The sequence below is a fragment of the Sebastes umbrosus genome, chromosome 4, assembly GCF_015220745.1.
Source record: "Sebastes umbrosus isolate fSebUmb1 chromosome 4, fSebUmb1.pri, whole genome shotgun sequence".
NCBI lineage: Eukaryota > Metazoa > Chordata > Actinopteri > Perciformes > Sebastidae > Sebastes > Sebastes umbrosus.
In genome coordinates this window covers 16,424,637-16,438,341 of record NC_051272.1, presented here as the reverse complement: position 1 = coordinate 16,438,341, position 13,705 = coordinate 16,424,637, and the positions used below count along the sequence as shown (strand labels likewise).

The 13,705-nt window shown below is 39.7% G+C and overlaps 1 protein-coding gene across 3 annotated transcripts in view; it reads right to left on the bottom strand.

Annotated features, from left to right (window-relative positions):
* scaper (S-phase cyclin A-associated protein in the ER) overlaps nucleotides 1-13,705 on the bottom strand; it is a 75,532-nt gene that overhangs the window by 25,143 nt on the left and 36,684 nt on the right. For all 3 annotated transcript variants that reach the window (XM_037767036.1, XM_037767033.1, XM_037767034.1), the window contains 2 exons: nucleotides 12,806-12,932; nucleotides 4,704-4,819 (listed from right to left, as the gene is read on the bottom strand). In XM_037767036.1, the coding sequence (XP_037622964.1) occupies nucleotides 4,704-4,819; nucleotides 12,806-12,932 (243 nt within the window). The remainder of the gene's footprint in view (nucleotides 1-4,703; nucleotides 4,820-12,805; nucleotides 12,933-13,705) is intronic.

Here is a 13,705-nt window from a genome sequence, read left to right as displayed (position 1 = left end):
CTTCATGCTTCATTTGTCATTGTGTGTTTTGTGAGATATCATCTCTCCAGCTGAAGCTAATGACAGTGGCTGCATAAACCCTGATGTAGACGTTCCAGTGACCACAGGGTTACACCAGGACATTAGGGGAGCCTCGCAGAGGAATTAGCTCATTAATGTAATGGTAACAATATGGAATCAGCCTCCCCGGGGAGAGATACGGCAGGAGCATCTCCGCAGCTGCCTTTTTTGTAAATCACTCAGCTTATCTGGTAGGAGGAGGTGATCAATACGCCAGCATCACTGTAAACAGATAATGTAGCGCACTCTGGGGCGAGCGTCTGCATAGCAGCCCATTAGGCCACACAGCCATCCAGATGACGGATAGTGATAAGTAGACAGTCGGGCTGCGTCCTTGTGTTGCATCTCGTCACCAGCTCTCGACTACACTGAGCTGACCGATGTGCATCACAAGGTTAAAGTGTGACCTCTCCGGCACCTTACACAGTTTACAAAACAGAACAAAAGGTGAGATTTGTTTGAATGAAATTCCGACTATTCAAACGGATTCATAAAATAAACAACCTTTTATTTACATACATTGTTGTAGCCTACAACTAGACCGTCAACGATTAATCAATTAGTTGCCAACTATTGAAATTAACTATTAAATTAATCGGCAACTATTTTGATAATCGATTAATCGGTTCGAGTCATTTTTGAAGAGAACATTTTTTTTGAAATTCTCTGATTCCAGCTTCTTAAATGTGAATATGTTCTGGTTTCTTTACTCCTCTATGACAGTAAACTGAATATCTTTGAGTTTTGGACAAAACGAGACATTCGAGGACGTCATCTTGGGCTTTGGGGAACATGAAAATAATCAACATATTACTCAAAAATGAAAATAACCGTTATTTGCAGCCCTACCTACAACTGTACTGTAATAACTACATTGATTTATTATGGTACATTCTACGAGCTGTTTAAAATCTACACTACAGAACATATTGTATACAATATATGTGGTCATGATGAATGTCTCCTTGGTGCTGGATCAGGAGCTTATCTCTGGTTCAGTTTTCGGCTCTCAGCTGGCAAAGCTCTCAAGGGTCCAGCAGCAGTGTTAGCAGCACAGGACTAAGTGACAGGCAAGCCGGTGAACTGAGGTATCAATTCTACACAAGCTACTGAAATAACCTATAAGGCCTTGGATATACTGTAGTGTGACTGCGGATAATCTCATGCTCGTGTGGGGCTGGGAAATAATATAATATATAATCATTCAATATGATAATTTATTTATCGTCTTTCAATGGAATCATAAATCGAGATACCGTGATACACAATTATGTCATCTAATTTGATAAAAATTAGCATATATTAACTCAAATTCCACAGAATGCATGCATGTAAACATAGTCAGTGTATAATTGGACATGTTTATTCATTTTTTCTCAATAATTTTCTTTATAAAATCTTATGTTCAATTTGCACTAATGTTCTTAATCAAATGAAAAAATACTGTACTTTTCAAGTATTTAATTCAGACAGGAGTATGCAAAACTAGGCTTTACTAGGGCCGGGCAATATGGCCAAGAGCTTGTATCACGATATAGGTCATTTCATATCTCGATAATGATATATATCACCATATAGCATGTTTTGTGGTAATTCAATAAATAAATGTCTATATGAAACAACGACATGGTAAAGGCTATTTTTTGTATACGCCTGTGTGAAATAAATACTTGACAAATGAGTATTTTCTCATTTTAAGAACTTGAGAGCAAAGTGAACTTAACAGTTTTAAGTGAAATTATAGAGAAAAAATAAATAAATATAAGCCTAGTCTATATTGCGATAGAATTGATATAAAAATATATAAATGAAAGACATATTTATATTGTTTTGACGATATATATCGTCATATTGCCCAGTCAGAGGCTTTACCATGTGGTTATTTCATATAGACTATTTATTTATTGAATAACCAGACAACATGCTACATTGTGATATATATCGTTATTTAGATATGAAATGACCTATACATCGGGATAGAAGAGTTTGGTCATATCGCCCAGCCCTGTGCTCGTGTAAAACTCCTCTGCAGAGAAACCAGTTAAGCCATGTTGGAAAGGTTTAGTTATGAAAGAAAAAACATAATTCAAGACCATTCTTTTATAATAATTCATAACTCACTCCACAGATTGGGCTGTATGCAGAGGAGAGAAACACAAGGCCTTAATCTACCTCCTGCTCCTTCACCACGGCATGTCAAGAAGATGTCTTAAAAGCAGAGGAGGTATTGTGTGCACTTAAGCTAACACGGCGACACGTCATGCACGGGATGTGCAAACAAACTCAGCAAACAAACGCTTTGTCCAAGAAGACAGTCTTTCCATTTAAGATAATAGCATTTCTTCCAATTCAGAAGTCTGCTTGAAATTCCCTCAGATTACAATGATTGAGGAAGAGAGAGTACAAAAAAAAAATCAATATACATGTGATGCCCTTTAAAAGCCTTATAAATATAAGAAGCATTTGTCCATTAGCAGAGATTCAGAGACCAGTAAATGCTAATGAATGGGAGTGCAAGGCCATTCGAGTCCATTACAGAGTCCCACTAGTGAGTACGGCAGCCTCTCTGAGGTTATCTACTGGCAGGCCATGCAAACGCCAGACCCACAACTCAAAAATACTCTGCACTCTAAATGATAGATGGGACACGTGTGCTTTTTGTGTTTCCAGAGAAAAGAATGAACACAAATTGATTACGGAAATGGAAATGCTCTCCATTTCTAGACGGGCAGCGCTGTTACTCATTCATACATTTTGAGGATATTTATTGAGATGAAGCAATTGTAAACAATGATAGAGTAGGTTAGTTGAGATTAGCTCACTCACTTTGCAAAAACAATCACAAAGGAAGAGGAAATAAAGAAGTGTGTTGTCAGTGGGGTCAGAGAAAGGATGCAGTCAAAGTGAAGTCATTGGGAAGAAGGACTGTAACAGCTGGTTGAGGCCACTCTTTTCTACTGATCATTTCCATCGCAACGTATACTAATATGTTCTTCTCTGTGTAAGTCTGATTTAAAAGACGTGCAGTCTATGGCTAGAACTTATTTATTAGGGCGGCAACTAACAATTATTTTCATTGTCAATTCATCTGTTGATTATTTTTTTGATTAATGGATTAGTTGTTTGTTCTATAAAATGTCAGAGAATAATGAAAAATGTTGATCAATGTTTCCCAAAGCCCAAGATGACGTCCAAATATTTTTTTGGTTTTGTCCACAACTCAAAGATAATCAGTTTACTGTCATAGAGGAGTAAAGAAACCAGAAAATATTTACATTTAAGAAGCTGGAATCAGAGAATTTTGACTTTTTTTCTTAACAAATTACTCAAACCAATTAATCAATAATAGGTGATTCATTTAACAATGGACAACTAATCCATTAATCGTTGCAGCACTATTATCTATGAAATCATCACGTACATGCTTAGAAATTAGGTTGTCAACTTTAGCAACTGAACCAAACGTGCAACCCAATTTAATATTATTCAACCGTTTAAAACAAGTTGGGCAGAAAGCAACATTATGTAATGTCATCCAACCTGCATGTGCTACCATGTGATGTGACATGGGGGTGTGCTCACAGCGTTTCCACAACATAACTGAGAGCAGCCTATTCAAAATACGCTTATCCATAAACTACCACTTGAACGTTAATATGATCCTGAATAACTCTCAGATGGCGATGTTATCTGTTTATGGGAGCTCTGTCAGACAGCCTATAGTTCATTCTTAGGTAAAGGAAAGTAGGATAGATTTGAAATCATTTACCAGGATAAAACAAGAGTTTCCAGGTGGACGTTTTGCTTTCTCTCTCATTTTCCATGTGTTTTCAATAACTGGAAAATTGGTCAACTGTTTTCCAGGTTTTCCAGGATGCATGGGACCCCTTCAGCACACTAAACAGTAGTGGTCCTGTCCTTTAAGTTGTATAAACACAATCACACATGCAAAAATTCAAATGTACTAACACTATTTTTATTCTTTCGACACTAATATTTATCCCCACACAATAAGCATCCAGTATATTTATACATGGCCAAAGAGAAAAGTAGAAATGTGTTTATATTTTTGTCAGTGAATAAGGTGTACTGCCAGTCATAAATAACATAATCCATTTCTCTTTCTTTGATATTATTTACTATTCATAGAGTATTTAGTTTACTTTTTTTACATTATGGATTGACATCTATTAAAAGAGAAGATATTATATATGTATTTTCAGTGGGGTGGTCACGCAGGTGCTGTTCATCATAGATCGTTCATAAACGCAGGATCACAGGGAATATCTGTCAGTGCGGAAAAATCACTCCACACCTGTTCCAATCCTGACAATGAAAACTAAATTTAGACCTACACCTAGTCAACGAGATCACTCCCACTCATGGCTAATGTCACGATTGATCTGAACAACAACTGGTCAGAGTTTCAGAAGTCAAACCGCTCCAATCAGAAGCTAAAGAGAGAGAGCTCACCCTGCTGGCTTGAAACAGAAACTTGATTAAGTCATGATAATAAACTAAAGGAAGCAATTGTAGTTTTTTTGTTTTGAGTTGTGTATTAAAATCACAGGAAAATACCTGACCACGTATTCATAGTATATCATCATATACTATCAAGTATACAATTTGGTAACAGTACTCACTTGAGAGGAATACGAGGAACTGCAGTGGGTGTGGAAGCAGCAGTGACGACCTGCAGAATTTGTTCCAGAGCCGACAGGCCGCCGCCTACTTGGAAGGCCACTTGGTCTGCATTGTTCTGTTTAGGCAGGAGAGAGAGAGAGAGAAAGAGAGAGAGAGAGAGAGTTGGTGGTGAAACAGAGGTACAGTCAGGGGACAACAAGCCACAGGCTGGACGGGGGATTACATGGCTCTCACCAGAGAGGGAACCGCTCTGACTCCGACAGGAGCGAGGGGATTGAAATCTGAAACAAAGTGATCCCAAAAGTATTCCTGTTTAATCTCAAAAGTGCACAACCCGGCGGACTCCGCCCCACAACAGTCAAGTTTCAGAGGAAGGCAAATGCTCTGCAGGCTCCAGCTAGCCCTGGGGTGGTCTCAACGGATGACCACAGACTCTAGGTGAAACTGAGAAAATGCCAAACAAAGAAGTGAGCAATTAGAGAACTTTAAAATTAAGACAATCGGAGGATATGTAATAGGATAGATACAGAAAGACATTAGATTCTTATTATAATCAGACCTAAGTTGATAATACATTAGATCTACTGAGGTAATAAAGATGCAGCATTTACATTACTTCACCAATCGTGTCAGCATTTACAGAGATTAAAGAGCTTTGTAATCCTGTTCAGAGACTTTTCGTCAACCTTCAACACTATCCAGCCTCACACGCCTGCAGAGGAGCTCCTCTCACACTTCTACTTACTTTAGATCTCAAAGTTTTGCACTGATAGGCTTTTCTCACAACAAAGTGTGTTTGACTTAATGGTCCTATTTCAAAGTGGTGCTTTGGCTCTAATGCCTCGGTTCAAATTCTCCCTTTTTTTCTCTTTTGATTGTCTTATTCATTTTATTTTAGATTAAAGATCGTAGAAAGGTTTTTTAGATATACAAATGACGGGGCAACAGTGGAAATGGTAATGTCATTAAACACATTATTTTCTAGAAACTGAAAGTTTCTCAAAGTAAGAATTAGCCAATATATTTAAAAAGTGTACTTGAGTGGAAAAAAATATTTCTGTGAATATCAAGGTTAAAAAAATATATGTTTTAAGTGTTTTTAAATGTGCCCTATTATTGCATTTTAAACTTAGCTAGGAGCGCTTGTTAAAAATATCCAGTCAACAAAGAGCAACTCACTCAGATGTTAAAGAGACATGTGCTGAGGGAAGTTAATGTCATTTGACTTCCTGATCTCTCTCAGAGAGGGTATTTTAATCTCTCCCTGTAACTTGAGTAAAACTACCGCTAACACATTTATCGGTTGTACAATCAAACGGCTTCATTTCAACATTTAAAGGGGACATATCATGCTCATTTTCAGGTTCATACTTGTATTTTGGTTTCTACTAGAACATGTTTACATGCTTTAATGTTCAAAAAACACATTATTTGTCTCATACTCTCCGTCTGTATATACCTGTTTTCACCCTCCATTTTAGCGCCTGTCTCTTTAAGACCCCCTCGTGAAAAAAGCCCCGTCTGCTCTGATTGGCTTGTGAGAAAAATATGGCGCACCTATGCAAAGGTAGTTCTCAAGCTATGGGCGATATATTCTAATGAGCCTGAATGTGACATACGAAGGGGAGCCAAATCGGAATGGCTTGTTTTCTGATTGACAGGCCAAAAAAAACTGACTGGGTTGTCTTATTTTTGTTTTGCATTTCCTGTAGTGAACTAAACTGCCAAAAGTTTTCACAAAATGATGTAATAAACAAAATCAGCCGTAGTGCCATGGAAGAGGATATTGGTTAAACTGACTTAATTTCATGCTCCCGTGTACTTGATAAGGGTACAAAAGATTTTTTTTTATTAAGTTAAGTCCATTGGTTCTTGTTGTTTTAAAGTTACGTCCTTTTTTTTCTTACTTTACTTATAAAAAATAGATTACAACTAAGCTAACTTAATAGAGGAAACAAGTCAGGCCAGTACATTAGATTTATGTACACATGTAAATAGTTAGGTCCTGCCCTCCTGTGATGATAGAGTAATTGGCAGCAGGTCAGATGCTGTTGCTACAGTGTCTTATAAATCAACAAGTACAAAGCCAGGAGCGAGCGCTGACTATCAGGCATGTTTGTGCCTGGGTCGACGGGGAGGGAAGGGAGCTGGAGGGGAGCTGCTGATGGAGGGCCTTCTTCTTCACACAACTGAGGAGGGCCGTGTTACACTGCAGGTCACTCCTCCACCTAATGAGGTTACAGGCTCCTCAGTGCTGTGACAGCACTAAAATCCAGCCACTTCACAGCGCTTTTGTTCCGCAGATGGGAAGTTGCCAACAAGCCTGAACACATTGAGAGAGAAGCGCTTTACCAAATTACAGATAAGCTCTTCATCTGTCATTCATGCTCGCTGCTGCTGAGGTAACTGCTCCTCGATTCCGGTGTTAGACGCACAGAACAATCATTTAAGGGTTGGGACAAAAACATTATCAAACACCCAAAAGACCCTTTGCCTTCAACATAATGAGAAATGTCGAAGAGACACTCTCAAGACTCTAAACTGTGTTTGCAAAAAGACCTCAGGATGACTTCTTTTCTCTATGCAGTTTCCATGCCTAATCAATTGGGTCTCAGTCACTGAGCTTGGCTTAACCCCTCTCTTAACCCTCCCATCAACACACCTACCTAAAAGCTTCTAGGCTAAATGAAAAAAGGCAGCTCTTTCATAGCAGCTTATCAAATGGTATTAAAGGGGGTAACTGGGACCTGCCCAGTCCTGGCTGGGTTTCTTGGCTAGTCCGTGCCTTTCCTGCTCTGCTGACAGATTTATCTGTTGTGATGATGGAACAATACGAGTGAAGAGGATTAAGTTCAAACTACCTGACATACTATCTTTAGGTGGTCTTATGCATGCAACCGTCCACAGAAAACAAAGCAGGCACCAAAGTATTACTGTGAGGACACATTTCACCAAAAACACAATGTTTAAAGTAAAGGTTTGTTTTGCATAATAACAGCTCTGAGGTCTGTGACGGTTGATCTCCGTGCTGTGCAAAGCAGTTGACTTTCTAAGCAAATGGGAAACAGCATAGTGATGACATATCCTTTCTACAAACCTAACCACGCTGGGCAACTGAAATCATGTTTGTATGTAATTACAGTGACAGTGTATGTACAGAACACAGTGAGCTGAATTTGAAAACAATGTTTTCACCCAGTTCCACCCAGCGCTCTCAAACAGATAATCTGACACAAATACACTTGTGTGCAATCAAAGTTAGATAATTAATTATCAGTTTCCTCCCTGTGCAAGGTTAGCGCATTCTCGCAGTTAAAAACAAAACCAAAGAGACTCTTGGATGCATAGGTGGCTACAAAATGTTAGCATGCTAACATGCTAACCATACTCTGTATATAAGAAGTGGACAAAGTCACCATGACATCACCCATTGATTTATGGACTGCCGTTTTAAAGCCTCGAGTTCGGCATTTTGATTTTTGACCGCCACCATCTTGTTTTTTTGCAACCAGAAGTGACACGACAGGGTGGAGCTAAGTACAACCAAACACTGAATAAGACATTTATAGACGACCAAAATGTTATAATTAACTTTCGTGAACTGAAAAAAACACTGTGAAAGGATTAAAGTTCCAAGACGATAACACGAACAACTCCCAGACCAGACAACGTCGTGGTAGCGACCTGACAATCACAAGGAAGCCACACCTTTATCATCTATTTTACTCTAAATGGGACCATAATTTACTAAATGAACATCATGCTGTATTGAAGAAGACTTGAAACTAGTGATTGAAACTATAAACTCATGTTTACAATGTTTACTGAGGTAATAAATCAAGTGAGAAGTAGGGTCACTTTTCACTTCTTTTTGCAACCAGAGGAGTCGCCCCCTGCTGGCTATTAGAAAGAATGCAAGTTTAAGGCACTTCCACGTTGGCTTCACTTTTCAGACCCGGAGGTTGCCCACTGACGCTGACCTAAGATGATGAACATGGCAATCATTATACCTTCTATATATCAGCATGTTAGCGTTATCATTGTGAGCATATTAGCATGCTGATATTAGCATTTAGCTCAAAATCCCCGCTGTGCATAATGTACAGAGCTGCTAGTGTGGCTGAAGACTCTTAGTCTTATTTTTAGACGGTCACTCATTGAACAGATTTTACATCAACATCAATTTAGGAGTACTACTTAGCATTTGAAAACAACTGCTAATGTCCTCTGTGGTCTGACATACTAAACGGCTCTTTTAATGTAAGCTAGATGTTAACCTTTGCTCTAATTCTTTGTGCTAAGCTAGGCTTAACATGTCCCACACACTTTCAGTATCTCTGTACTGAAAGAACATAGATGAAATTCATATTGTGACTGTGGGTAAGACAGCTAACAATCATATTTCCCAAAATGTAGGAGTGTCCCTTCAAGTTCCAATCTGTCATTGCCTGGTCACACCCCAACAGAAGCTACAACAAAACACAGTAACAAGATGAGCAACTCATTTTCCCTCAGACGTAAAAAAAAGAGGCAGCAGGGCTGAGCACTAAGACACCAGTGAGGAGGATGGCTCCTGAATTATACAACAGGGGGAATCTTATCCAATTATTGTCCAGGGTGACCATTGTTACCCCAGCTGATGGGAGGCCCGAAGCAGCTGGTCATTCCTGCAACAGTGTCCGCAGACCAGCAGACCAGCAGACCAGCCAGATTGCACTTTGCAGTCTCCTCCCACCAGGCACTTTAATTAAAGCAGAGAGGAGGGCACAGCCTCAGTCCTGCCCTGCCAACAGATGGACAACAACTGGCAGAGTTCATTAAGGACTGGCTTCAACTTCTGATCTGTATCATCAAATCACAAGTTCACTCCCTCACAACTAAAAACCTAACAATGACAGAGTATGATCGCCCGCTCCTTACATGAGTTTCATCATTATACAGCCTTATAGAAAAGCTTGAGAGCGGTAAACAAAGCTCTGTGGGCCGAGTCGACTGGAAACCACAACAAGGCTGCTGGAGTAAACATTTAAGGTAGAGTATAAACATGTGTGTTTACAAGACATAATGGCATATGATTTAGTACACTGTGTGAGTACAGGGCGAACATGGAAATGGATAATTCTACAAACTGTGTTTATTCAATAAAGGGAGCCAAGATTAATCAAAGGCCAGTGTGGCGCAAAATCTTCCACAGAAACCACAGACAGCCTCTAGTTGTAACTAATACACCAAGAAGCTTAGAACCATTTCACTCCCTATTTGTCTTGTGGTGAGGAAACAAACATGAGGCTGTTTGGGAACAAATGACAGTCTACAATGATAAAATACAATAACAATAGAGCCAAAACTTTTAGACGATTTTCTATTAATGTATAAATTGAAAGTGAAAGGTATCTATACTGTTTTTGTCATCCGAGCCTGCTGGCTTTGGAGAGAGAATAGATAAGTTTCACTTTCAGGTCAGTTCCCCATCGGAAAGGAGAAGGAAAAAGGCTGTCTAAAGGCAAGATAAAACGGTGAATATATTCTAAATATAGCGTTCACTTAAACTGATAGATTTTTTTAAGGTGAGCTTTTCTTTTAGGTGGCTAAAATTTTGCTGCCAGCCCCGTCCACAGCACTGTAATGCTTTGCTCCGGTGTCTGTACTCCTGTCTGTTTCTTCAAATTGGGGGCGTGCTGACCGTCATCTACTGTAAGTAATATGCTGACTATGGATAAGTGCCTCATACTATTCCTTTAAAGTTGACAAAATGATGAACCGACTAATCATGTCAGCTGTTCATTACATTTTAAAAATGACTAAAACTAAATATTCATCCATTGCCACATACAAGTTTAAGATAATGTTAGGATGGATGCTTATGAAATGCTTTGTGAATGGTCAACCACATAAGATAAAAAAAAGGAATATGGTATTATTATTGACAGATAGCGACCGTTTTTATAACTCAGTTTTCTTAAAACCAAGAAGTGATGTACAACACAGTGACACTTTAAATTCAAGTATGAGAATATAACAATATTTTGCTTATAATGTTGGGAAATGTCTAAACTGAACAGCATGTTGCTCACTTTTGCCGTCTCTGACAAAGTTTTTCTGACACCGCTGATCTGGGCTGTATCTGTCAGTCTGCTGGAGGCCCAAGCAAGAAACCTTATTATCCTGCCACGCTGCCCTTCACCTTCCCCCATGTCCCCAGATACAACTCCCCACCAGTCCCCTTGCTCGGCCCAATCCGGCTCCGACAGCTGGCAAATGAAAAAAGTGAAGTCTGTTCCTGACAGTTCCTTACCTGTCGTACAAGTTTCCCTTTCCTAGACAGACTTTAACTGAAAGCAGTGGTAAACACTTTGGGGTACAAGTGCTCAATAGTAAGGCAAGAAGAGAGCAGCACATTGGGAAAATTGATTTTCTCAAATTACCGAGAGTAAAGAAAAAAAATCAGGTTTGACACAAAATAAACCATTAGAGGCCACAGAGGGAGAAACATGCCGGGGTCAGAGACTAGACGTAGCCTAGAAAGCAGGAGAGGAGTGAGGGGGGGGTGGGACCCAAACAGCAGTGCAGGAGAAGGGGGGAGTGTCGGGTGTTGTCTAAGGAATTAGCAGAGAAAGTGGAGACTGAATCAGATATGGGGGAGAAAAACAAATCTCTAGGTGAGTCAATGACATGAGAGATGCTTGTTAGGTCAAATAATCTAAACGGTCCCGACTTGATGTGACTCAGGGGCCAGACAGCCATGCTGACGGAGACTCTATTTATTTGACTTTGTCCAGGGATTAGAGAGGGAAGTGCTCCCCTGGCTGCCTCATTGGCCAATCACATTGTTCCACTCAGCTTTGGGTGGACAATTCTGTAAGAATCTGGTGAAGCAGAACTTGACCAAACAGCTTAAAAAAATGTGCTTTTGAGCTGAAAAAGACAAAAGCAAAAGCACCCGGGCAGAGCTGCCTCCTTCCCAGCGACACCGCTGTTGAATAGAGCACATCTACTGTGGCCCACTGACCTTTGACCTCCCACTGGGAGTATGTGGAGCTGAGGGGAGGAGCCCTCATGTAGTGACAGCTTGTGAGCTACTCACATCACACTGGTCTCCTCCTCTCTCCTTACAGGACGCCGTGCCACCCACCTCAGCCACCTCTTTCTTCGCCTCTCTGGGGAAATTCGGTAATAGCCTCTCCAGCCGGCCCCCTCGTCACTGATGGGACACCATAATCTCTCTATCCTCACGCCCAGAGGCATGCACAGTGGGATGTTATGATGGCTCGAACCACAACTTGGCAGGAAATTTATGCCTCATTACAGGAAGTGGGCTGTATATTCTCCTCATCATAAACACGGTGGCAGGTGTTTTAATTCCTCCTCTCAGTCTCAAATTGATATGAGTTTTACTGTAAAAAAAAAAAAAACGTCATGCGCCAAAACCTCTGGGACAGATGTTTCAAATCAACTACAGTTATAAATGTCTGCCATTATATCTGACAATTATATATATTTACACAGCTGTAAAGAAGTGAAGGAGAAAAGCTAAATCTCTGAAAAAATGTCAAATTCGCTTGCCTTTGTTCAATAAAGTCTGGTGCATCCATGGCATTTCATCTGGAAATCCAATTTACTATTGTCTAAACCAGTGACATCTGAGTCGTGCAAGCCGCATAGACACGAGACAATGCTTGCTCTCGTGCTAGGAAGCCCCTCTATTGGTACCATGTGCACAATGAAAACACAGTTAATGTGGTCTTCATTAGCCAATAACCAAAGGCAAGTTGGTTTGGGAGTAAGTGATACTCTACATTGGGAGGGTGAGACACAGGGAGACACAGCCAAACACAAGTCATCACTGAGGAGACATGCCAAAGGGCTGGCATGACCTGTGTGCACTGCAGCAGACTGTTCGACGGAAAGCAGACCAGCACATAATGCACCAAAGAGGATGTGAAGTGGTAAGAGGCAACTTCAAACCATTATCTACGATAAAGAAAAGTGAGGGTATAGGTGCATAAAAACGATTTGAACAATAAATCACTGCACCAATAAAAGATACATTCAACTCATACACATTGTCTGCTGAATCTATGTGATGCATTTGTTGCTCTACCTGTTTCTCTAGGATGCGAGAGATCTCTCCCAGCGTTCGGTCCAGACCCGACACTTTGTTGTTGGCCCACTGGCCGCTGTCTTGGCCCTGCAGCTGCTTCAACAGGTCCTTCACCAGGCGCTGCAACCTGAACGTACAAGAGTTATTATAAATCTGTTTACAAACACCAGTTCAGTCCATGTTTCCATGCTGCGTCAGCCAACTTCTATCCACCACAGAAGAGCTGAAACTATTAGTTGGTTAAATGTAGGGCTGGGAGATATGGCCAAAATCTTATATCTGGATAACGATATACATCACAATATAGCATGTTTTATGGTTATTCAATAAATAAATATTCTATATGAAATAACCACACGATAAAGCCTATTTTTATGTGAATTAAATACTTGACAATTGAAAAGTATTTTCTCATTTTATTAAGTAGTGCAAAATGAACATAAATGTTGAATGAATAAATATTTCCATCTATACGCTGACTATGTTTACAAGCAGAATAATCAGATTAAGACAACAGTTTTACTGGGGTATTCCCATGAGCAGAATTCTTATCGATTCAGATTTTCTGAGTAAGTTGAGTTAGTATGTGCTTGTTATTATCAATTTAGACAATGTAACTGTGTATCACGATATCCCGATATATGATTTCATCAAAAATGAATATGATAAATTATCATATTGAATTATCACCCAGCCCTAGTTAAATGATTAGTCAATCAACAAGCAAATATTACAAAATAAATACAGTTTGAGCTTCTCAAATGTGAAGATTTGCTGCATTTCTTTGTTTCCTATGACAGTAAGCTCAATATCTTTGCGATTTGGACTGTAAAATTTCTTTGGGTTTTGTACTGGTCATTGCACAAAACAAGAGGTTTAAAGATGTCACCTTGGGCTTTG